At 31.2% G+C, this 26,579-nt stretch overlaps 2 protein-coding genes and 1 long non-coding RNA gene across 4 annotated transcripts in view; 1 reads left to right on the forward strand and 2 right to left on the reverse strand.

The window, feature by feature from the left end:
- The window catches only part of LOC130897495 (insulin-degrading enzyme), a 30,215-nt gene extending 9,680 nt beyond the window's left edge, over positions 1-20,535 (forward strand). Inside the window, exons 1-19 of one of the 2 annotated variants that reach the window (XM_057806389.1) lie at positions 2,438-3,068; positions 3,135-3,331; positions 3,410-3,617; positions 3,674-3,843; positions 4,747-4,869; positions 6,343-6,545; positions 9,757-9,957; positions 10,014-10,151; positions 10,208-10,311; positions 10,456-10,558; positions 12,157-12,252; positions 12,310-12,419; positions 14,692-14,836; positions 14,895-15,005; positions 15,112-15,232; positions 15,461-15,822; positions 18,284-18,418; positions 18,480-18,689; positions 19,073-20,535. In XM_057806389.1, coding sequence (XP_057662372.1) covers positions 2,989-3,068; positions 3,135-3,331; positions 3,410-3,617; positions 3,674-3,843; positions 4,747-4,869; positions 6,343-6,545; positions 9,757-9,957; positions 10,014-10,151; positions 10,208-10,311; positions 10,456-10,558; positions 12,157-12,252; positions 12,310-12,419; positions 14,692-14,836; positions 14,895-15,005; positions 15,112-15,232; positions 15,461-15,822; positions 18,284-18,418; positions 18,480-18,689; positions 19,073-19,294 — 3,039 coding nt within the window. In that variant the 5' untranslated portion in view covers positions 2,438-2,988 and the 3' untranslated portion in view covers positions 19,295-20,535. Of the gene's footprint in view, positions 1-2,437; positions 3,069-3,134; positions 3,332-3,409; positions 3,618-3,673; positions 3,844-4,746; positions 4,870-6,342; positions 6,546-9,756; positions 9,958-10,013; positions 10,152-10,207; positions 10,312-10,455; positions 10,559-12,156; positions 12,253-12,309; positions 12,420-14,691; positions 14,837-14,894; positions 15,006-15,111; positions 15,233-15,460; positions 15,823-18,283; positions 18,419-18,479; positions 18,690-19,072 lie in introns of those variants that run through there. The other variant, XM_057806388.1, reaches the window with a different exon arrangement.
- LOC130897497 (uncharacterized) lies at positions 354-886 on the reverse strand. Its single transcript, XR_009059713.1, has 3 exons — positions 731-886; positions 503-634; positions 354-423 (listed from the first exon to the last, which is right to left on the reverse strand). It is a non-coding gene; the product is annotated as an uncharacterized LOC130897497 (long non-coding RNA).
- LOC130897496 (probable histone-lysine N-methyltransferase set-23) lies at positions 6,044-7,418 on the reverse strand. Its single transcript, XM_057806391.1, has one exon. The coding sequence runs from the start codon at positions 7,378-7,380 to the stop codon at positions 6,577-6,579; it is 804 nt and encodes a 267-aa protein (XP_057662374.1). The 5' UTR covers positions 7,381-7,418; the 3' UTR covers positions 6,044-6,576.
- Positions 20,536-26,579: the final 6,044 nt, after the last annotated feature.

The following is a 26,579-nucleotide window of genomic DNA, read 5'->3' on the forward strand; positions in this document are numbered from 1 at the left end:
GCATCCTCTTTGTCCTTACTTTTGGTTTCTTGGCAAAGAGAGCATTGTAGGATTCCTCCAGATCTAAATGGTTTTCTTTTTTAGCAAGATTGTATTTGCTGCATAACATACATTGATCTTTTTTGGGCACAAAAAAGGAATAATTAAATTCTGTACAAAAGATTTTTCTATACTGATGGATACTAACAGTATTTATATTTTTGATTTCACACCATTCTTTGTAAAGTCTATACATTAAGAAAATATTTAAATCTCTAGATAAATACTTTTTCTCACTATTTTTTTTGGTGTAATGAGATTCCACAGTAGGAAAAGAATTTATGTGTTCTTTGACATAATCTATTTCAATAGGCTGGGTTTTGTTGGGTGGAGGCTTCTTTTTTTCTTTTGGCTACTGCTTTCTAATGTCGGAGTTGTCGTTTTCTATAAGTCACATAAAAACAATTAGTTATTATTGTTTGTGAAGCAAATCATAAGGATACTTTATAAAAGAAAAACATACTTCATTATTTTCTCGATCGGTAATCTCATCTGAATAAACATCAAGAGTTGAATTTGAAGGAGAAGGTACATACTCTAACCCAGAATCTAATAGCAGGTTATCTATTTCATCTTCATTAAGGGCAATGTTTTCCTAAATTTACAAAATAACAATTATTGTTTTAATAATATAAATCACTTTATTAATTTAAAGAATAATAAGTAATGCACATGTAGAGAAAAAGCTTACCGTGATTGCAGTGTTTTCAATCATAAACTCCTGGTTTCTATTGTTGTTTCCAGCTTTTTACCGCAACTGAGCATTTTTAAGTGATTACAATGCACTTTTAACGAACAAAATAAACACAACAATGTTTTTATTGGCATAACCCATAACTCACTTGTAGTTAACAGGTTGAATTGAATAAAGAGAGATATGTAGTTCCAAAGAAAATCGCTAGGGGAAATTCACCAAGTGCCCTAGCCTACAGAAACCATGTAATGGTAAAACTCATCAAGTGACTATGATAAACTTTAACTTTTACGAAACTTCTCAAATAGTTAAATAGTGAATTTTCTCATTCTCTGATTTGCATTTACAGCAGTTATATTCACTTAGTGACTTTTCATACTTATGGGAAATGATTACATCAACACACAATGACTTTTTCTCGAATTTGGAAAAAATTGCACTTAGTGACTTTTACCTCCAAGCAGACGATATAACCAATCTAATTAGCGATTACTGAATAAATAAGTTAACTTAGCAACGCTAAAACAAGTTAAAGTACACGCATAATCTATGAAGCTAAGTACTCCAACAGGGTACGGGTTAATTGTGAACGCTTATGTTATATTGATATTAGAATTATTTTCTTTGTAATAATAAACTAATAAAACAGTAGCTAACCTTTACCTAAAGAATCTTCTCCTTCATATACTATCACCATTTCGAAGGTTTGCTATCATCATAGCTATGTTGACTTTGAATGCTGTGGCCCTAAATTGTCAAAATCAGCTGAGCCCATTTAAAAATGGCCACTATGGGGTAAGCAAATGTTTTTGCCGTAAGTTTCTGTGTGGTTTCAGTCAATAATGATATTAAATTTGTTAACTCGGCATACTTCATTCCAGCTACAATTTATCTCATATAGTTGGATACTTTCTTCTCTCTCAGAAGAAATACTCTGTAATACTTGGTAATAGTTTACCCGATCAGAAGAAGAGAATATGGAATGGACTCTCGATCGTTCCCGTAGTGCGTTTTTGAACGATCTGGCGTGGAATGTGAGGTATATCATAGCAAATCTTGTATGAACTTTGTATTAAAATATTGTTTTCACACTCAACGGGTTGTTTTGTAAGCGCACTCTTGTACAAAGATCAGATAGAAAACGCTATCGGCATAGAAAGAGTTTTTCCATCAGGACAATGCTTATTGCCAACACCAAAATTCACGAATTGTTCTCCGAATTGGTTAAAAACTGAATGTATCCACCAGATCTGGCTCCAAACGACTTTTCCTGTTTCCTAATTTCAAAAATTCAAAAAAGGCTAAAGCATTGTTGCAAAAAGAGTATTGACTTAAAAAGAGACTTTCTGTTAGGTTGGAAACTTTTCAGACGACCCTTGTACGTAAATTACATATTTTTTATTGATGTTGTTGCCAGATACAACATTTCTATGATATTGGTAGGTTTTGGTGCAAGGCGTAAAAGTATATTAAAAAAATCAATAACGAAAGAAATCCGTGAAATTATAAAATGATTAAAATATAAAGTAATGAAAATCGTTTTATTATTCCATTCAATATAATTAAATATTTTATAATATTATAGTGATATTAAATAACTATATGTTTATGAACAATTAGACAATACTTATACATATAACCAATCTGACATCACTGATTAATTATTAATAAAAATATGTTTTATTGTGTTTAAAACCAGTTTGTAATAATTATGTTTTTAATGCAGTGACTTATTTATTTTGCTGTTTGTGGACATTGAACTACCTAATTTAACACTATAAATATAATCCTATTTAACTGGTTGAGAATAATTTGCTTATATCTCTTTGTAAACTATTAGAGATTAATTATTATTACTAAAACGTCTTGGAAGTTTTTTCGACATCATCTATCAAGATAATTCATATAGTTCATGAACTGCTACTTTAGCCGAAAAAATGACAAAACATCTAAAAGGACCTAACATACTATACTACTACTACGCACTTTTCTATATCGTCTTGGCTGCTATTAATGTTCCCAAAATAATTTTGATAATTTGATCTTATTTTCAAACTTAGCATTCGATTAACCATCGATTACGTGACGTCATCGATATATGAAAATCTCAGTCTGTAACGAGCTGGTTCGCAAGAAAATGTGTATACATTAACTTCAATTATTGACATTTATGTATGACGTTATTTAATCTACATCAAGAGCAAAGTAATATTTTTCTGTTATTGATATTAAATAACTAAAGTAGATAATTTCGAATGTATTGTATAAGACAAACAATTCTATTTGTGAAAAAGTTTAGTAGTAAAAAATTTAAGCCGACAGTATTTTTATATAGGTACATATATATAAACTTGAGATCATTCTACTGATAGTATTTTATATTTTAATTTTTTCTTTTCAGTACAGCAGAGCTTCTTAAAGAAACAAAGCTTAAAATGAATAAATCTCCGCTTGTTTTGAAACGTTATGACAACATCACAAAATCAGATGAAGACCAAAGGCTTTATCGAGGATTGGAGCTTTCCAATCACATGAAAATACTTCTTGTTAGCGATCCAAAAACTGACAAGTCATCTGCTGCCATGGACGTTAATGTGGGTACGCACGTTTCTGGCCAATATATTATTAATAAGAATCAATTGTGTTGTAATTTCTATAATTATAATTTTTTTGTAGGTTTTCTAAGTGATCCAAAAGAGGTATATGGTTTAGCTCATTTTTGTGAACACATGTTGTTTCTAGGTACTAAAAAATATCCAAATGAAAACGATTATAGTAAATTTTTAAGTGAACATGGAGGAAGTTCAAACGCTGCGACGTATCTAGATCATACTCTTTATTATTTTGATGTAATTCCAGATAAACTATCTCAAGCTCTAGACAGGTAAAGTCTTCAAAATTTAATATTCTTAAAACGTCTTATATTTTTAAATCCTTTAGATTTTCCCAATTTTTTATTGCTCCACTTTTCACGGAAAGTGCCACTGAAAGAGAGATAAATGCTGTGAATTCTGAGCATGAGAAAAATATTCCCAATGATCTCTGGAGATTGGATCAGTTGAATAAGCATTTGGCCAACCCTGATCATCCCTTCAATACGTTCGGAACAGGTTAGTAATCATTTTTTTGTTGTATGTTTTACAGATTTGAATATTTCTGTTGTTTTTTGAGAATTTATTTTTTCAAAATTTCTTGGAAAGTTACTGTAGAAATAATTTTCATGGAATTTTTGTAATTATCTGATAAATAAAGGTCTGACTAGTATACTAGGCTAGCAAACTATAATTTGAGAATATGATGTGTAGCTAGGTCATTTCAAAACGTGTATGAAAATAATTAACAAATTTTTGGTTTTCTAGTTAGCAAAAAATCTATTATATCCCCCCTTTCTTGCCCCAGCTGATCTATTAATCCCTCTCCTTTTAGAAAGTTCCGAAAGTGGGATGACTGTCATTGCCAATGATCTTCCTCTTCTATTTCATAAGCTCCCAGTATTGAACTATCGAAGTAGTTTCCTGATCATATGTTTATTATTTGTTGATAACATCACATTTTGGTAAAAAGAAATAGATATTTCTTGACTTAGTGTTAGAAGCCAGAAATAATTGGTATTAATTAGACATTCAAGGTTATATCTTGTCTTTGATAACTGCCCATCTCTTTGAATCTACTCAATGCTTTAAAAATCAACTATTTGTGCTTTTTGCAATTGTAACAACTTTTGTCCAATCAATGCGATAGGGGGTACATTTTGATTTTGGTGAAAGATAGGGTTCATTTTCAAAGTCACATACTACATACCTGTTCTTGGATTTCAACCAATTTTGAATGTTTTCCAAAATATACTTCTTTATCAATAAAAAAAATAACAATATTTCAAATAGAAATTTGAAAGATAATAAAATTAAGCTGGTAAATGTTCTTTAATTAAAAGTTGAGTTATTTTTGCTGGTGGTGTGTAATTCCAATGTAAATTTAGTTGTTACATTCTAGAATAATAATTTTCTCTGCAGGTAATAAAGATACTTTACTGAGAATACCAAAAGAAAACAACATTGATGTAAGAGAGAAGTTGCTAGAGTTTCATGAAAAGTGGTATTCATCAAATATCATGAGTTTAGCTGTATTAGGCAAAGGTAAGCAATTACTCTTTTTTTTATTCTTAGATCTTTTTATTTGAGGTAATTAGACTGCGGGTGATCTGAATATGTCTATCAGTTGATTTATACATCCCATTTCCTTATTCCGAGTTCCAACTAAGTACAGCTAATACATTATTTTTAACAGTATCATTAATGAAGTAGAAAAAAAATACTTATCATATTTTTTTGGCACAAATCATTTTTTGAGGGACAATAAAACTTTTAAGAACAGGAAACTCTCAAAACTCACCAAAAAGATGAGTCTATGAGAGTTCTTGTATGATCAAACTTCTATTTAATAATAACAATGATGATATATCAAATCAATGCCAAAATGGTGCTGAAAGTCTCACAATAGGGCAATTGAAAAATGTTAATTTTGTTAAGATGATTACCAATGACTCAAAATTCTGTTCTGAGACCTGAAATTGAAGGAACTTCAGTTTAAAATCCAGGAGGATAATCAAAAGATTCTAATTGACTGGGTAAAAGCAATACCTGTTGAAAATTCTATGAACCATCCCTGCATGTGCATATCAGCCTTAAGGGACAAATGTAACAACTAGTTAACCTTCATAACTAGTTTATAATCAGTCGTTCTTGGTCATTCAACTAAATCTTACTTAAAATGTGCATAATTTTTTGTATTGACATAAATGGTAGTTCATTATATTGAACATACTGTTCAGTACCACTAAATCAACACTTACAATTACACGGTTTGGTCTTTCGAGCAATATATGAACCAGTCATCCATGTGAGGCTCTAGATCAGTATAATTGTGCTCTATTAGCAGTAGTAAAAAGTGTAATCAATATAAATGGTTCTAAAAATTCTTTCTCAAATTCATATTAAATTATTACTTAGAAGAAATCACAAAATATACTCCTTAGTTGACAACAAATCTAATATAAAATAAAGGAGAATGAAAAACAATTATAAATGTTGTAGGATTAATTTGATAATTGGTATTATATTTACTATATACACTCTACTACCACTACATCAACATTTTTATATTTATAATATTTACACTTTCTGTTCTTTCGAGCCTTCATATCCGGTTCGAAGGACCTGATGGCTTAGTCATATGGTAATAGACAGTTTGTTCAGTAAGAATAGCACTAATGGTTATGGAAATTAAAAATTAATGAATAGTAACTTTATTATTATAATTATAAAAAAATTCAAGTGTTATTGTTAAGAATTGTGAGTTTTTCAATAAAAAAAATCGTGATCTTCTGATGTTTGAAGTTGAAATTACTAACAATTGCTCACTATGGAATTCCATATACGGTCTGTTTGAGCAAATTATTTAAATTCTGAAAAATCACATTTGCACTGTCCAGTTCTTCAAGCCTTACATAGGACACTAGTTTTGTCCATCTCTAAGACCTAGATAGTGTATTTGTGAGTATAACTGTGGTAACCTGTATATTTAGTGATTTGTTTATATTTTATACACAGAAAGTTTAGATGAATTGGAAGAGATGGTAGTAGAACTATTTTCTGGCGTAAGTAATCACAATGTAAAATCTCCAGAATGGAAAACTCATCCTTTCACCGACGATCAATTCCAAACTATAGTATATGTTTCACCAGTAAAAGACGTTCGAAATTTGAATATCATCTTTCCCACTGAAGATTTTACTGAACATTACAAATCATCGGTGAGTAATACACAATTTAAACATGTGTTCATTAATTTTTTTGTAAATCTGGTTCATATGGAAGATATTTCTTACAATTAATTTCATCACAATAACACGGTTTCCTTGGAATTGGTTCATCACTATCAGAATTTGTTTCTTCTCCATAATTGAATGTAATTTCTTCGTTGGGTTCTATATTTCGTGCTGCAAATATCGCTACAATTGGTATGGTGCTATTTTCTCTAATAATTATCAAATTACAGTTTGGGTTACAACTGTGGTTTATGTATCTTCCGATATTACCATAAGTAGTCGGATCTATGAACGTCTTCAATAATTTATCGCCGAATCTTTCTTTTAAACAGAATATGTAGTTTGGTTGGTTATTTTTAGTGTAAGTTTTGTATCTACTTTTAGCTTCCGTGTCCGTTAGAACTTCTCCAGCATATTCACAAATAAAATTACCGGTATATATCAATTTTGACGTATATAACCCATACCCTTTATTCAGATTTGGGCATAATTTGACTTCTAAATTTTGTCGTGGTCCTAATTGCACTAACTTGTTTCCGCAAATTGTATGCTTACAAAGACAGTTTGTATTACACTCGAAACTTGGTAATTCTAAATTATTATATTTCAGTTTGTATTGTTCAAAGTCGAGTTTGTTTGTATATTCGTAAGCAGTTCCACTTTCCATTAAACATTGGCAAGTTTCGTATAGGCAGTCACTTAAACATTTACAACCTTTTGAATAGTGTTGATATAGATTACCCGCTTCTTCAGTAGGTAAATTTCTTGAAAAATATAATACTCCTTTCACTTTATGTTCGTAATTATCTCTAAATTCCATTTTAATATCTAGAAAACTTACTACATGAAAACAGGATATATTTTTAGGTTATGTTTATTATTAATTCTTCTTTATTTTTATAACGTACTGGTCTTTTTCTCTTGTGATTAAACAGTTGAAAGTTTCGTAGTTAAATTTTTTTATTAATTTTTGTTTATTGCTAATTACAATTCATTTTAATAATGTATTGTAAATTACTAAGAAATAAACATAAAAAAAACAGTAGCTACATAAATTTAAAATTGTTTAATTATAATTGTTGAATCGTAAGTATAAAGACCAGTACATTTTAAAAATCGAGAAGAAATAATTATAAACATAACCTAAAAATATCTCGCAACATGATGAAACTCAATATGGAATTTATCGATAATTCTGAAGTTAAAAGGAGTATTATATTCAAGATATTTACCTATTGAAGAAATGGATAATATATATCAATGCAGCTGTAAATTTTTCTTATACATAGTGTTTATTTAATAATGAAAATAAATCGTCTTTATTGGTCTGCTATGTGTACAAAATACAATTTACAAAGTATACAATGTACACACATCATGCAATAGAAGTTATTCGACTTATATGTTATTCTTCCACTTCTTACTGTTCATCAATGCAAAGGAACTTGGTACAGTCTCAAAACAAGTTTTTCCCTCAAACGGGTGTCGAATGTATTAAAACTTTCTTAATAAGGCACATGAAATGAAGTTTCACAACATTCGACATTTTTAACCAATTTAATTCCTTAATTTGGACAGAAATATTATCATAATTTCTTAACTTGAAAATAAATCTGTGCATATAGCACATAATTTTTCTATGCCCTGTCAAGACAAGGATAGTAAACAACATTACAATAGGTAAAAATAGACAGTATTTGAAATTCACAAAGCTTTTTCCCATCTTGAAATTAACTTGGTTATATACAAGAGTTTCATCTCAGCATAGCTTTACTGCAAAAGTATCTTTAAATGTTTTTTAAACCTCAAGTCTACATTTAGAATTAATTGTAAGTTTTTAGCAAATTGTTTGAATACCAACGTCTCGCTGCCCAACTACAATTTTAAATTTTGTTGCAAATGTTCTCTACTTGTCTGAGAACAAAACAGTAAAACTTGATTCTTATTTGCATTCAGCTTTAGATTTTGCTCATTGGAATACCCAAGGATGCCTAACAAATTTTTATTTAGGTGTGTAGCGGATTCTTCTGGATCTGGATCTAATAACAGTCTGAATTTACAATTCTATAGATTATTTTGTTAACTTAGGGGCTACATTGAAAAAAAACCTCACATGAAACCTGATGAAATGGCCAGTATTTTTTTACTTTTTGGTCATCTCTTCCTTGCATCAAAGGTTGGTGTATTGGATTTACTTGTGATTCAAGCGTTTAGTATTGCATTTGGGTTCTTTGTTGTATAGTTTCTTGTACTGTTGCAATTAGAAGGTCTCCGTGTATTGTCTAGTTTAAAACATATCCGGGAACATCGACAATTACACGCAGAATCTTAGATTTGTATAGTGACTGCATTTTATTTCAAGGTCTATTTGTTTGCGTTTCTTCTTAATGTGTTCTCTCGAATTGTTGGTGTCGCTATGTTATGGTGTAATTACAGACTGGAAGGTCTGCGTGAATATTATGTACATTATTTAATGGGTTTAAATTGTGACATTTTGTCTATTATTTTTGATCTAAAGATTCTGTCTTATAAATATGATTTTAGTAAGTTGAAAAGGAAAATCTGAAGAGTCCATTTGATTTTAAATAGCAAGCAATACTTTTCTTCTTCTAAGGCTACTTTTATTATATAAAAAGTTTTGCGATAAATCTTCTTTGAGATTTTTTTATTATTTTTGGTTAGTACTGCAGTCTTAAAATCTTTTTAAATATATAGGTTAGCATCACGATCCCATTTTTGGTGTTATTATGTCAATGCTTAGAGAATTCTTGTTCTTCAGGAGAGCATATTGTTACTTTCATTTCCTTTGGACTTGTCAACTTTATATTTATCGTGTATGTATCTTGATTTCTATTTGATTAGTTTTGGATAATCTGATCTGGAATATAATTAAGAAGGGTGAAAACTTCTGATAGGTGTCGTGAAAACAGTTATACTTTTTCTTCTTTGCTTCTTCCTTAAGTTGTTGGATTTGGTGTAGCATGCATTTGTTTCAGTTTTCATTAAAGGGTGTTGCTAAGTTGGTTATATGAATTTTTGGCCTCTGTGCCACTTCGTTATTGCTTTTCTTTTTTCAACAATAAGCAGTTTGATTCTTTGGGGGGGGTTGTAAATGAGAACATGAAATTTTAAAGCAAATTATATTTTTATGGAAATAAATTCAAATTTTGCAATGAAAGATATATTTATCTTTTAGCCTAGTCATTATATAAGTCATTTAATGGGACACGAAGGTCCGGGAAGTATTTTATCAGTACTAAAAGCTCGTGGATGGTCTAACAGTTTAGTAGCAGGAAACAAACCTGCTCCACGAGGTATAGGATTCTTTGCGGTGGCAGTGGATTTAACTGAAGAAGGTATTAATCATGTCGATGAGATTGTTGAATTAGTTTTCCAGGTTCGTAAAATTTTTCTCGTGTAACTAAACTGTTGATAATTTTGGAAAACTTTCAGTATTTGAATATGTTGAAAAGAGAAGGTCCACAAAAATGGGTGCAAGATGAAAATCGAGACATAGCTCAGATGATATTCAGATTTAAAGATAAAGAATCGCCTAGAGGTTATATTTCTTCTTTAGTACATAGTTTACAGGTTCGTTATTATTAAGTTTTTCTTTATATGGTATTTAATGTATCAATTATTATTAGGAATATCCAATGGAAGATGTTTTATATGCAAATTACATGTTGAACGAATGGCGTCCGGATCTAGTGGAAGATACATGGAAAAATTTCGTTCCGGAGAAAGTTAGGTAAGTTTTAATAATAAAACTCATCTCAGGATAATAACTGTTTTCTAAATGTTACATTGGTTGTTGTAAACCAATTTAATTCATTACTTTTTGTAGTGGTTTTGAAATTTTTAACGAATGAAAAAGTGATTTTTTTTATTTTAGGATATCTGTTATAGCTAAGAAGTTTGAAAAAGATTTAGATGAAAAAGAACCCTGGTATGGAACTAAATATCGTAAAGAAAAAATTCCCGATGCAACAATACAGGTATAAATAATAGAATTTTCATGATTTTTCGTCTTCTTTGATAAAAGACATAATATTGTTGACATATCTCTTTAAAAAAATCGAGTGAGTTCGAATTAGGTGAATTCATTCACCATAGTGATGATCGTCATTTTAGTTAGCTATTTCTTTATTTTCTTATTATAAAAACCTAAACCTATAAATTTTAAGTATATTGTTGTGATTTATAAAATCAGAAGGTTCTATATTTTTTCTGTTAATTTTTGGTTCAAATTTGAAAATGATACCTTTGGAACGATATACTGACAAGATTATATCTCCATTTTAAAAAAAATTGGAGGGTTTTACTTATCGTTTCCCCTTCATATGTAAAAGATCAGATCACTGCAATAAAAATCGTATCATTGGAAATGTTTACCCGAAAATATACAGGGTTGCTTCAAAAAGTGGTTGTTAACAAGCAGTATTTCCTTCGTCTTTAGATTTCATTAGCTTGACTGGTTCTTTTATATCGATTATTGTCTCATCTTGCATATTAAATTGAAAAAAAATCGTTTCACTGGAAATGTTTATTCTAAAATCTACAGGGAAATCTCAAAAAGTAGTTATTAACTATTGTCGTTTCCCCTAACTTGCTTGGACTAGTTTTTCAGAATCACTTATTGTCCCAACTTGTATAATCACTTCAAAAAAATCATAGTGCTTTAAATGTTAAACTGATATAGACAGGGTCACTTCAAAAATTAGTTTTTAACAAGCGCTATTACTTCCAATTTTAGATTTTCTTATTCTTACTGGTTCCTTAGCATTGATTATTGTCCCATTTTGTATATTCACTTCTAAAAAAAAATCGTTTCACTTGAAATTTTAACTCCTAAATATACAGGGCTCCTTCAAATAATAGTTATTAGCTACTATTCTATCCCCCATCTCTAGAAGCTTTTCTTAGTGTAACTAGTTCTTTAGCCTCGAGTGTTGTCTTATCTTACAAATTCACTTCTGAAAAAAAATCTTTTCACTTGAAATGTCAAATCCGAAATTTCAGTCAAATTCAGGACTGCTTCAAATAGTACTTATTAACTACCCCTGCTCCCCCATCTCTAGAAGGTTTCCTTAGTTCGACCAGTTCTATTAGCATTAATTATTATCTCCTCTGGCATATTAACTTGAGAAAATAGTATCATTTGAAATGTTACTCTGTAATGTTAACTACCCTAGTTTTCCCATCTCTAGTTTTCTATAAATATATTAGTTCTTTACCATCGCTCATTATCCTATCATGTAAATTTATATGAAAAAAATCGTATAACAAGAAATGCTCATACTGAAATATACAGAACGATTAAAAAAAAATTAATTATCAAGTGCCCTTGTTTTCCTCATCTTTTAGTTCTACTAGCTCTATTAGCATCAATTTTTGTTCCATCTTGTATATTCATTTCAATGAAATTATATCATGAGGGATATTCATCTTAAATATACATGGCGGCTTCAAAAAGTATTTATATGATTTGTTAATAGCATTAAACCTCCAATAGGAAAACATCTAAAGATTAGAATACTTCTATTTATAAAACTACCAGTTTATACTCGAATATACATATCTGATGAACTTTTAGAGATGGAAAGAAGCAGGATTATGTCCGGATTTGAAAATGCCGGAAAAGAACGAATTCATTCCCAACGATTTTAGTTTGTATCCTATCGATGAAGATGTAAGTATATCGATGGTTAGTCACAATGTGTATTTTTAAAATAAAAAAAATTTTTAGGTAACCGAATTTCCAGTAATAGTAGAAGACACCGCCTTGACACGAGTGTGGTTCAAACAGGATGATCAATTTTTACTTCCCAAAGCGAATCTCATGTGCGATTTTGTCAGGTAATTATTTTATCATGAAATAATTTTTTTTTATATTTATAAACCTAATTTTCTTATATTTCTCTCTCAACTTTTTCTGTGTGTTCCATTTCAGCTCTTCCTATTTTTATTTTTTTCTTAATACCAGGGTAATTCATATTGTATCTATTGGAAACTGGAACTGTGACATATTCATCAATAACTTTCTAATCTAATGGATAGAGGTTACCAAACCATATTTTTATGGTTTTTTCTTGTGATCGCAGCTTATCCCATGGTAGGCTATCAAGTTTCAAGCTCATTTTCGTCAATAGTTTGTTTGTTAGAATTTTTGAACCTCTGAAATAGAACCGAAAATATTTTATGGTGACTTTTTTTCTAATAAACGACTATTATGTGTGGTCGAAATATCACTGATGATGCTCAATAACGAGGTTGCCCAAAAGAGGTGGTTAAATAAAAAAAATCATCATGGAAAACCTTAAATTGAAATTGAAAGAGATAATAGACATTATGAATATATCATTGAGTGTTCACATCATTTTACAAGAGCTTTTAAGCATGGAAATGCGTATCTCCAAATTATTAACACATTTTTCCATAGTGGAACCTAAACAACAAAATGAATGATGATCCAAATTGAAGTTTGGAGAGTTTCAAGAAAGATAAAAAGGATCTTTAGGATCAATATGTGAAGTTGACTTCACCACTATAAATTTAAATAAAATTGGTCGTTATCTAAACCTAGAGGGAGGAAAAACCTAACAATTTAATTATGATCTTTGTAATTTGTAGTACCCACGACATATTTTGATAAAATATTTTGAAAAACAATTAACTGTGTATTTATGAACTGATGAAAGAAGAAAATTTGGAATGATTCCATATGTAGAAGAAAAAAAATTTCATATCCACAAGTTGATAAAATGGCTTAGTTTTGTTTCAGTACACACCTTAATCTCCAAATTTAGCTTCTAGTGACTAGTAGCTCTATATAATATTTATAATATCAATAAAAATGTAGAAGTCCTGGTTCGAAGAGAAAGAGGTTATCCAAAAGAGGAGGTTGTATAAAAAAATTATCATGGAAAACCTTAAATTGAAATTGAAAGAGATAGAAAGACATTACGAAGATATCATAAAAAAATAAATAAAAAAGGAAGCAATAACATAATAATCAACTGGAGAAGTTGTGAATCTCTGTATTTCGTGGTTCACCCAATATACTATTAATATAATATTAGAAAAAACCATGAACAGTTGCTATTACTGCATGTATTTAAGAACTATCAGACTATCATGAAATAAATTCAAATGTACCCCAGGGCAGTTCTGGGGCCGTTCTTGTATCTACTTGTCACACTCGATATACTCGAATACTTATAGCAACGTTTGCAGATGATATAGCAGTGATTTCATCAAATAAAAACCCAACTCAAGCATCGGAAAGTCTTCAAAACCATCTGGACACTCCTGGACCAAAAAATGACATCCCTCAAATTTCCATTAATAATAACAATAATTCAGTGAAAGATGAAGTGAAATATCTAGGCCTCCATCTAGACCGAAGACTTACATGGAACACACCCATCAAAACCAAAAGAAAACAATTAGACATAAAAATCAGAAATATGTATAGAAAAGCTACCAAAAGAATACAGAACCATCCTTATCCCTGTATAGACATAAGGAATTGAGCTCTGGGAATCCTTTAAACACAAAAATTCTCCGGTCATTTGAATCCAAAATTCTTCGAATTCTGCTCGACGCTCCATGGTATATCTCAAATTTAACCATCCACAATGACCTTAATATATCATTCATCAACAATGTCACAAAAACCAACGCAAACAAATATAAAGACCGCTGTGCTAACCGCTAGCAACCCCCTCTGCAAGAAAGAAGACTAAAAAGTAAATGGCCCGAAGATCTGATAAAATGAACTCGCAGTGAATGAACGGTACTTGCCATAAGACCCTCACCTGCATCATACCTTATGCGGAAGAAAAAAAATTTTCTTCCACAAGTTGATAAGATGGCTTTGTTTTGTTTCCACTCGCACTATAATCTTCATATCTAGCCTCTAGTGACTAGTAGGTCTGTTCAGACCAGAAAAAATGTTTCTATAAAAAAAATTCAATCAAATGAAGGAGTCATCGTTAACAGGGAAGATAGAAAAATGGAAAGGTTGGAAATTTGGCTATAAAACTTGGTTTTTTGTATACAGCATCCTTTATTTATTGATTTATATGTTACGAGGAAAACCCTATTTCAAATTTCCTGTTTATTTCAGTCCTCTGGCTTACTTAGATCCGCTCAATTGTAATTTGACGCACATGTTGGTACAATTGTTCAAAGACGCCTTGAATGAATATGCGTACGCTGCCGAACTTGCTGGACTGAAGTGGGAATTGATTAACACGAAATACGGGTTAATTGTAAGACCCAAAAATTTGTTAGTTTTTCGAAATTTTCTTCATATGTATAATATTTTAGTTGGGCATTGGCGGTTACAACAACAAACAACATATATTTTTGCAAAAAATCATGGAAAAATTGACAAACTTCAAAATAGATCCTAAAAGATTCAACATAATTAAAGAAACCGTAAGTAGTTTTGATAATCTATGAAAAAAAAAGTTTCGACGTTACCAGATTTTCAATACTATATAAAAATAAAACAAATAATAATTGAAATTTTTTTTTGTTTTAGTATGTAAGAAATTTGAAAAATTTCGCGGCGGAGCAACCTTACCAACACGCTGTATATTACTTGACTGTTTTATTGACGGAACATTCGTGGACTAAACAAGAACTTCTTGCAGCTGTTGACCGTAAGTGTACCCCATCGATTATTAATTCTCTAATTTATAGGTAACAAAATCTTTATATACGATATTCATTCCAAAAATACCGAACCTACTTTCTTATCTCCGCGTTAATACTTCCCTGTAAACAGTTTTTGAGGATTTTATAAACATTGACTTATAGTAGCAGCATTTTCATGCTATTTATTTTTAAATTCTGAATTATGCATTTCTTTCAATTTTAATACATTTCAGAAATGACGATTGAAAGATTGGAAGCATTCATCCCTCAAATACTATCCAAGATGCACATCGAATGCCTAATCCACGGTAACGCTAATAAAGAAAAGGCACTTGAACTTGTTCGAATAATCGAAGACAGTTTAACATCATCAATGAATATGTCTCCCTTACTTCCTAGGCAGTTACTACTCAACAGAGAATTAAAATTAGAAGACGGTTGTCAATATTCCTACGAAGTTAAAAACGACGTCCACAAATCTTCCTGCGTCGAGTTATATTATCAATGCGGATTGCAATCCAAAGAAAATAATATGAAACTCGAATTGGTTGCTCAGATTCTTCAAGAACCTTGTTTCAATATTTTGCGGACTAAGGTAAATTGTTTAAGATATTTTTTAGTGTGTTAGAGCTGTACTTTGCCGTTTGTCACGTGATACTGGTCACATTGACGTAACTTCAGAAGCAAGTGGTGCGTGATTTTTATTAAAGCTAATAGCTGTAGGTTAATTTTACTTTTTTATTTCCGTAAAGGAAAGAAAGCTGCTGTGGCTCACAAAGGAATATGTGATTGCTTAACAGAACGTGTTAGAACAGGTATAAAAAATTCCGTCCTGGAGATGTCTCCCTCAAAGATGAGCAACGTTCTGGTTGGCCTACTAAAGTGGATGATGACCAAATCAAACTCATAATAGAAGAGGATCGTCATATAACTGTTCAAGATGTAGCGAAGAGGCTACATGTTTCGCATACAACAATTGAAAAACATTTAAAATGTCTTGGACTAGTTAAGAAGCTTGATATTTGGGTACCTCACAAATTGAAAGAATCATCATTTGTGATATGCACATTAAACGAAATGAAACCAACTCTTTCTTGAGAAGACTCTTCACTGGTGATGAAAAATGGGTCCTGTACAGTAACATAGTTTGAAAACGATCATGGAGCAAATATGATGAACAACTACATCAAAAGCTGAAAAACAAAAAAAAAGCCCATGCTGTCAGTTTGGTGGGATTTAGAGCTGTTATGTTTTTTGAGCTGCTTTAGGAACCAAACTATCAATTCTGATGTTTACTGTCAACAATTGATGAAATTGGATGAAGAAATCAAAGAAAAACAACCAGAATTGTCAAATATGAAAGGTTTAGTATTCTACCATGATAATACAAGGCCTCACACATCTGGGTTCAGTTTTTTGCTGATAAGAACCAGAAATTTTATGAGCGCGGAAATTTTATGAAGCCGAAAGAAAGATGGCAAAAGATTACTTTGTTGCTAACCCAATATTTGAATTTGTATAATTATCCTTTCTCATATTTTAAAATCAATAGCATAACTTTTCAATATGTAAACTAAACCGCAACCACCATAATCTCCAAAATCTAGCCCCTAGTGACTAGTAGCTGTTTTTAGATCCAAAAAATGATCCAAATATAGAAACTCGAAGAGAACAAACTGTTTGAATTAGGTTGTCATTTATTTTGGAATTTGAGTGACAAAAGATAGGTTAAGCTCGATTTAGAACAAAATAAAAAAACCTATGAAAAAGTATAAGCTGCAATCTTACAAAAATTAACTATTTGAAAAAGGAAAAATAAATAACGGTGATTATTACTGTATAAAAAAGAAGACAATAGTCAAAATTAATAAACCATAATAATCTCTATATCTATCCCCTAATGCTGTTTTAGATCCAAAAAATGATTCAAGTATAGAAACTCAAAGAGATTACATAGTTTGAATTAGTTTGTCATTTATTTTGGAATTTAACTGGCAAAAGATAGCTTAAGTTCCATTTAGAACAAAATAAAAAAAACTGAAAAAGTATTAACTCAAAAGTTTTCTATCTCTTCAATAAGTAAATTTACTTCAGTAATAAGAACTTCTGCTGTTTTTCCAAACTAGTGTTATTCTTTCTTCGAGCTCATCAATTCTTAGACTTCCCTTGCCATAATTACCCACAAATTTTGGATTCAGATCCGGACTAGCCTAAATTTAATTCCCAAAATTACTAAACCACCGTTTAGTAGAGAGTGCAGTATGAGTTGGCACGATGTCTTGCTAAAAAATTATTTGCTCTTTCTCCAACAATCTAATAAACATTTTGATAAATAACTGCATTCATTTTATCGGAAATAAATGGGATTTGTAATTTCTTTTTTTCATTAAAATCAACTTGACTTCTCTATCCCAATGCAACCTTCTTCATAAACATTTTTTTTCTTTTCTAAAGTCACTCTTGTTATAAATTGATATTTTTTCATCTACCAATTTTGGCTTTTCTGAATATGATTTTTTCAACGAAATTCAGTCGTTACCACAAATAATCTGCTTTTTTAACATTAGCTTACAATATTTTAAGATTTGTGGTTCCATTATCCAGTTCCTGGCCAAGCTAGTATCACATGCATCACAATATGTGTGGAGGATGCTCCTGTTTTTGAAAATTCTCTCAAAACCGCCCGTTTCACTCGATTAAGAAAGTTTGGAGATCTGCCTTGACTAAAAGGTGGTAAAATGAAGAAAGAAGAAGAAAATAGAATCGGTATTTTGATATAGGAGGCAACAGTTGAAATACTTAATTGGAGATATAAATAAATATTTACTCACTTTCTCTAACCCTCCACGTGCGTTTTGACAAATATATCATCTTAATAAAGAAAGAAGTAGACTATAAAGTGATTAAATGATGAAAGAATAAGAAAATTTGTAATATATATAAAATATATAAATTTGAAATTTATATATTATTTTTAATATATATATATATATATGTATATATATTAATTCCCGTAAATAAATAATTTAAATAAGAATAATTTCAACATATTTCAGGAACAATTAGGTTACATAGTATTCAGCGGAGTAAGAAGATCTAACGGTGTACAAGGATTAAGAATAATTGTACAATCTGATAGACATCCAAATTACTTAGATTCGAGGATAGAAGCATTTTTAGACAGCATGCTGGTAATATAATAAAATGAACAGTCTTTTCAAATAATTTTAATAATTCGCTTATTTATTTTAGACTCAGATCATCGAAATGTCCGAAGAAGATTTTGTGAAGCATCGCGAAGCTTGGGCTGCTCAAAGATTAGAAAAACCCAAACAATTGAATGCTTTAACGAATCGTTTTTGGTCGGAAATAACGACACAGCAATACCATTTTGATAGGGCGAACGTTGAGGTCGCATATTTAAGATCTATCACCAAAAATGACATAATCGAATTTTATAAGGTAAATATAGTTTATAATTTAATTGGAAATATCAAGAAAAAGCATTTTTATAACATAAAAAAGTATCTAAATTGAAATTTTTGTAACCATTGTTGAATATTCACCATAATTGGTTCTTCGAGTCTTCATATATGACTCAAAGGACCAAATTATGTAACTTGGACTCTTTGTGTAGTGTTTCAATGCAAAATATCAATTTATTAAATAAATATTGTATTTTAAACCACACGAAATCATTTAAATCGTATTTTCCTTTGCGTTTTAGTGTTTTGAGTGGTAATCATACACTATCCATTAATTTACGCTAGTGACTAGTAATTTTGATAGAAATTTTTTTCTTAATATACCTACTTGTGAAAATTATATAATTTATTTTAATTCAGGAAATGCTCAGTAGCAACGCCGAAAAACGTAAAAAACTATCAGTTCAAGTTGTGTCCGTAGCAGAAGGAGGTGCTGGCTTAAACTCAACCGAAAATTCACACGGAACGTGTAAAAGTTCTGTCATAAATGACGTAACCGTGTTCAAGAGTAGCCACGAAATGTATCCTTTGGTACAACCGTATATAAATATTACAAGAAAAGGCAACAAATGTAAACTGTGATGTCAAACTTAGTTTATCTTTTTTTATACCATCAACATATTTATTTAATTTGAATATTAGTATTGTTTTTTTTTATTGAACACATTGTATATTCTCATTATTGCAATTAAATTATTACTATTTCTGGTCCATCAAGCCGTATATGAAGGCTCGAAGAACCAGATAATGTGGTTTTAAGCGTTGGTGAAATGTTAGAGGGGTAGCGACGGTACATAACTCATTTTTGGCATTCCTTTTCTCCATTGTTTTTGACATTCTGAAATCTTCTCTACGTTGAATATGGATTCTTCGAACTTTGATAAAACTAATTGATTTTGTAAGATGTCGCATCAGATTTTCAATTCTTCACACACTTTTACGCCTCCTGAATCCTGATGACTCCTTTCGCATCTTTTTAATCTTTCTTGATAAGTAATATGTCAGTGTTCATGTTTCCTCATCGTATGAGACTACTGAGCGAATAGATCTGCATCTTTGTGGTGTGATTTAAAAATTTGGTTAGGTTAGTAAGCTCAGATATACATACTATGGCTTGAATCGCTACTTGTTGGATTTTTATTAACATTATATGAGAACTTGCAGTTAAATAATTACACTTCCTGGTCCATCGAGCCGGATATGAATGCTCAAGGGACCAGATACTGCGATTTGAAGCGTTAGTGTAATGTTAGAGAAACAGTGATGGTACATATTGTACATGTTTTAACTTATTAATCACTTTACCATGCAGCACTATACCCCCTACGTTGGTTTTGATCTCCTCAATAATGGACCTCCATAGCATTCTGACCTTTGAACACCATTCTGTAATTCAGTTAGTAGGGCTTGTATCGCTACTTGATTGATGTTTATTAACATCATATCAGAACTTACAGTTAAATAATTACACTTCCTGGCCGGATAGGAAGGCTCGAAGGACCAGATAATGTTATAAAACAATGTGTTCAGTAAAAATAATACCCAGTGTGTTATAGCAATTTTTATATGCATTGTTTATTTCATAATTTTTTTTATTTTTGTTCAATAAGCAAACAGAATTTGTATGTGAAACGATAAGGTGGTGGTGAGGGTGCATATTTATATTTTAACTTATTACCTGTTATAATAATTTAGAGGAAATGTTTGAATTGTATGTTAGTGTATTGAACTGTTGTAAAATTCATTTAAGACTATTTGTAAATAAAAAATTGTGTTGATGTTCGTGTAAATAAAAACTGAATTCAAATATATAATCAAAAACTTTTTTTTTTAATTTATTTTTCCCTTCTTGAACTTTCTCTTCTATCAGCGCATGGCACTTTTGTGTCAAATCCGAGACATTAGAATATTTTTGGAAATGAAAACCACAGGGGAAAAAGGAAGAAGATACAATTTTCGAAACTTCCTTAATGTTAACAATATTTATAGTAGAAAAAAGTAACCAAAGTTTCCTCAACGGTTTTGCTACGATTTATGGTCAATAATAATAAAAAAAATTACATGGTATCCATTAATGAATTAGTTTATGAATGTTATGTTGTGGGACTATGGCAACTAAACACCAAATAAATATTCCAAATAACTATGTTTCATCATCAGGGAGTTAATTAAACGAAAGATAAGAATATAAAAACTAAATGGTACGTATGTATTTATTAAGAATTCAAGTAAATTTCAACTTTTACAATTAACGAAAAGTCAACAATGTAACCGGATTTTTTTATATCATCTCGTGATACCCGGAATAAACTCTCCTCTTTAAAACCAAACATTAATCCCGAATCAATATCCAAACTTTTATCAATCTGATTTATGATATATATTTTATGTTTTTTAATGAAACCTTTGCTCGAAGGTTTCAGTTGTATACCAAAATATTCTTCATCTAAATAATTAGGATAAAACTGTAAGTGGAGGGAATGTCCTGAAAAATTCAATCAATTTATAGCAAAGGGCCCACAAGAGGCTTCAGCGTTTTGTATTTTCCTCATAATATTCCAGCAAAATGTTCTCTGGGAAGCTTTAAGGTGCAATTTCATGTTAATGCTAGCTTAGAGCATCAAATGAGTGCTATCTTAAATTAATGCAGCCTGAGAGATAAGGGCGTCAAGCCTCAAAATTCCTCTGTCAATAGATAGTTTATTCACTAATTGCTTGGTTGATTTCTTAGCTTAAATGGGTAAATTATTCTGATCGGTTAATGTTAAAGTTATCGATAAGATGAAGAAGAGTTTTGGTGATCGAAAACTGAACAAACAACAGCTCAAAATTCAAAGACTGAACTATCTAGGTATTACAGAGGCAATGTCAACTTACCCTACCACAGGCGCTACTGAACCTGCAACCACCGGCTAATCCAGATAGTAAAACTAAAGCCAGGTAATCTGGAAGGTAGCCTGAGGATTCTAGAGCTAATAAAGCTAGAAAGCCTTGACAAACCAATGGACCGAATGTAAAACATGTTGGACAAAGATACCCTATTCGAAGTGGTAATTAACGACCGCCAATCAAGGGTCAACAAGAATCTTCCGAAACATCGAAATGTATCTTTTTGGTACACAGACGGTTCGAAGCTAGCGCAAAGAGCTGGACTGAGTATTTCTGTACCAAAATACTTTTCCATACCTTTAGGAGTGCTCAGGTGTGTTTGGATAGAAACCTCTCTAAAAAGCACATCCACATTCTCTCAGATAGCCAAGGTTCTGAAAGCTATTAAGAGCTAGTTTGGGAGTATAATTACACTCTAAAGCACTAGCTAACAAAAACAAAGTAACCATAATGTGGCTTCCAGGTCACCAGGATTTATCAGGAAATGATGAAGTAGACAGCCTTTCTAAACAAGGGGCAACAGCTCCATACCTTGGACCATAATTCTACTGTGGCCTCATGAGATGCCACATCAATAACTAATTGAACGAATAGCTAAATAATCAGATGGAGTTTTATTGGAGAAACATTCAATGCCTAAGACAATCGAAAAGATTCATAACCATATCAACTAAGAAGTCTGAACTTCAGGTTATCACCAGAAACGACATGAAAGTTGTGGACTGTCTTCTGAAAGGTCACTACCTCGTTAAATACCACCTTAAGACGATGAGTATGGCAGATTCTACGAACAAGGCACGAAAACAGCAGATCATCTACTCTGGGAATGAGTCTCACTGGACAAAATCAAACCTGAAATCAACTTTCACAGCTTTCCAGTAGCGGGAAATTGGAATTGGGACAGAAAACTTATTGACAAAAGGGAAGAATGAATTAAATGACTAAAAATTGAAAAAAAGGTGTATAATTATATAAAATTTGGCTCTCTTTATTTTAAAGAAACTTATTTTTACGAAAAAAAATTTGAACTTATACTAAGAAGACTGTAATTGATGCTGTTCCTTTCAAGAATGTACCAGTGACACGTGTTCCTTGTTCATCCCTCAAGTTTACATTTTCTAGAGCAACTCTTAGAATAGGAGGAAGATCTCTTGATTTAAAAGAAAACTACTAAAGAATTGTCAACACCTTGTGAAAATGGACTCGATTTTGAAGGTGAGGAAAACAGGGGCATTATTATCTTGGATGAATACTCAAAGATGTGAAGAAGATGGTGCGGGATCTAGTCATAGAGATTTTAATAGGCAAGTGATCACAACGACAGTTTTTACACTATGTGAACTAATAACTAATGAAGAGAAACTTCGTAACTTCACTGGAATAAACTTTCAATGATTGTTGTGAACAATACACTGGAAAGTCACTAAAACAGTGTTGCCAACGATCAATAATTTATCTCCCTAAATCCCCAAACTGAAACTCCTAAAATGCCAAGAATAGGTAACTAGGGATTTTCCTCCTAAAAAAATTTATTAGTTATAATAAATAATTGAAAAACATTAAAAATAATAAAATATTAAACAAATAATAAATTCCAAGTAATCAATAAATAATTTCATTCGGCAAAATTATTTTTCTAAATTTTTTATTCATAAATTATCAAAACATTCAAGTAATGATTTTTTAGAATCATACATATTGACATAGACATAATTTCAACATTTTTGCGGATGGTTGAAATGTTGCGCATGATCCAATATTATGTTACGCAACTTTACAATGTTATAAACATCCCTAAAAATATAATACCCCTAAAAACATCTCATCCCACATTTTACCCCTAAATCTAGAGAGAAAACCCCTAAGCTGGGAGCCCTGCACTAAAACACTTTAATTACCTAGGAAAATACACAAAACAACAGAATATGAATAATTGGAATGTATATTAAGCTGTTTTTGGCTGTCACCACCATCGCGCTGTCATTGTAGCTTGAGGTTTTTCGCTATAATACCTGATTCAAAAAGCTGAACAATGTTTAGTTTTGATGCTGCATCAATTCAAGATGGCGCTCCTGTCAAAACTATACCACGTAACCTCATTGGACACTCTAAGTCAGAAGTTAAAAAATCGGATCTAACTATGGAAGTTCAAGTGCATTCCTGTTGTAAAGCCTGGGGGTGCACCTGGACCATTTTGGGAATCACCGCAAGCGTCAACATGAAAGTGCACCTTTAGGTATATGGATTTTAAAATCGTATCGTAATTTGATATGAATTTGAATAATATACGCTGAAATATGAAATTCAATCTGTCACACTAAGAAAAATTTAAATACTCACCTAGAATATGAAATATTGGACTGGATATATACATTTTCCTTTTCGTTAAAACACTTTGAATGTTTCCAATACTCCAGTAATAGAAAAAAATACCTCCTTTATTAGAATCAACTGCAGTATTATTATAAATACTGATTTCCTCTAATCTAGACATCGAACTATTTATTTCTCTGATAGATTTCATTTTCACATTTTCGTTGCCATTTTCTCTAATTTCTGATCGAGATAATTTTGACGAATCGTATTGTAATTTGGGAAAATTGAAACCATTTTCTCGTAATATGTTTTTAATTTGTTGAATTTCTTCTATAATAGTTTTCTTGATGTCGTTTATGTTTGTTTCAAGTTCAACTTCAACGAAAAAATAATTTGTAAGTAAAGTTAGACCCCGCTTTACACTGTTTCGTATAGCGCTCTTTTATTTCAAACCGGGGATTCCCCGGAATTTTAGGCAGCGCTAGGTTTCCAAACATAATGGTCAAATTCCATCCGACTGGTTGAAATCTACGTTTTTAACCCTCCCCAAAGAAGCAAACTCCAAAAATTCGCCTGATAAGCTTAATGAGTCACACCCTGGAGGTATTCTTAAGAAATATTCATTTCAGAATAAGAACATAATTAGAAGAGCGGCTATGGGACACGGGAGCCCCTCTTTTTAATGCAAGTCTTGATTAAAAAATGCCTAGATCGATAAAAAGATGTTTATGCTTGCTTTATCGATTATTTGAGCATTTGACACTATCAACCACGACAAACTATTATATCGTTCATGACTCAACAACAAGAATATTCAGATTATAAAAAATCTATATTGGAATCAAACAGTAATATGGAGACATGAAAAGTCACGACATAGGCATTGCTAGAGGAATGAGGCAAGGTTGCATTCTATCGCCGTTGCAGTTCAACTTGTACTCAGAGCTTATATTTATAGAGGCCCTGGAAGAATGTGATAAGGGCATCAAAATTAACGGTGTACAGATGATTCTCAATAGAGTAACTACAATAGGGGACAAAGCTGGTCTTAAGATCAACAGAAAGAAAACCAAATTAATGGTAATTGGTATGAGAAAAATACAAAATGAACCCTTTGAGAGAGTACATCGGTTCAAATACTTGGGATATACAATAAATGATGAATAGAACCCTGCAGATTAAGATCAGAATTGAAATGGCAAGATCCACATTCATAAAAATGAGAAAGCTCTTGAGCAATCTGAACCTAAGGATTGGTACCGTGAAATGTTGTGTACTCTCCATGGTGCTTTACGGTGTGGAAGGGTGGACACTAAAAGTAGCAACAATGCCAAAATTAGAAGCTTTTGAACTGTGGCTGTATAGACGCATTTTAAGAATATTTTGGACTGATAGAGTAACCAATACGGAGGTTCTGAGACGAATGGCTAAAGATTTAGAATTGCTTGTAACTATTAAGAAAATAAAAGCGTCCTACCCAGGTCATATATTTCGGAATGAAAAATACGGTTTACTACAGCTTATCGTGGAAGAAAAAAAGCAAGTAGGAGAGGGTTAGGTAGAAAGAAAAAATCCTGGCTGAAAAAGCTACGCGAATGGTTCCAAATACCAGAAGCTTCAAATTCATGCGGCGGAAAATAGAGAAGTTGATAGTTGCCAAACTTCGGTAGAAGACGGCACGAAAAAGAAGAAAGATCAAATTTTCTATTAATCTTCCCGTAACCCTATTATTTACATTTTGAAATAACCTCGTATAATGCTCTACGAGTACTTTGATGGAACGTATCCTACGCGGGGGGTCTAACTGTAATTTAATTTGTTTTAATGGATAATTAAAGAGATTTTCGGCACAACCTTGTGACATAAAGTAATAAAATGTATAAGGGAGAATTTATAGTTTTATTGTTATATATTTTGTTCAAATTAATAAAAAAATATCGATCACTGATCTATTTTAGATTCACCTTACTTACCGGAAGTGCAAACTCCTCTTAATTCTCGAAAAACAGTGGCATTGGCAGTAGCTTCCAAATCGTTTGAAGATACAGTGGCATTAGCAGTAGCTTCCAAATCGTTTGAAGATATTTTACAAACGGCGTGTTGTATTTCTTCTGTTGTATCATTTTTAATAGCCGGTGATTTTTCTATTAAATGAAAAACAACCCATATTTTCAATTAATATCATGAAATACTATTTCATCAATAAAAATCTATTTTTTTCGATTCCTATTTAAAAATCTGTATCTCTGATATTAAAATTTTGTTACAACCCTGTATATATATATATATATATATATATATATATACAGAATTCCAAAACCAGCCAAGTCCAATTCGAAGATTTTTTTTTATTTATTTTTTTTTAATTGGTTTTTCTATTAGATTATCATTAGGTGGAAGGATTTCTTCCAAAAGCGGTTAAATTATATTGAAAATTGCCCTACAAAAATAAGGTCTGTTCCAAATCCAGCCAGATCCTCAGTTACTCTCCTAGCCACTGGGATCGCTCTCTTCATTATCTTTATCCATAGCAACAGGTTAGGTTATCAACTGTTCTATTTACATTGTGTTTTAAAGAACTCTTTGAGATTAACTTAAATTTAAATGCTTGGAAAACCATTATTCTAGGGAAAAATCTAATCGATTTTATCTTCCTTCCGAC

Source organism: Diorhabda carinulata, chromosome 8 (assembly GCF_026250575.1).
Source record: "Diorhabda carinulata isolate Delta chromosome 8, icDioCari1.1, whole genome shotgun sequence".
Taxonomy (NCBI): domain Eukaryota; kingdom Metazoa; phylum Arthropoda; class Insecta; order Coleoptera; family Chrysomelidae; genus Diorhabda; species Diorhabda carinulata.

Coding starts and splice junctions, on each gene's coding strand:
- LOC130897496 (XM_057806391.1), bottom strand. CDS start 7,380: ATGGAATTTAGAGATAATTACGAACATAAAGTGAAAGGAGTATTATAT.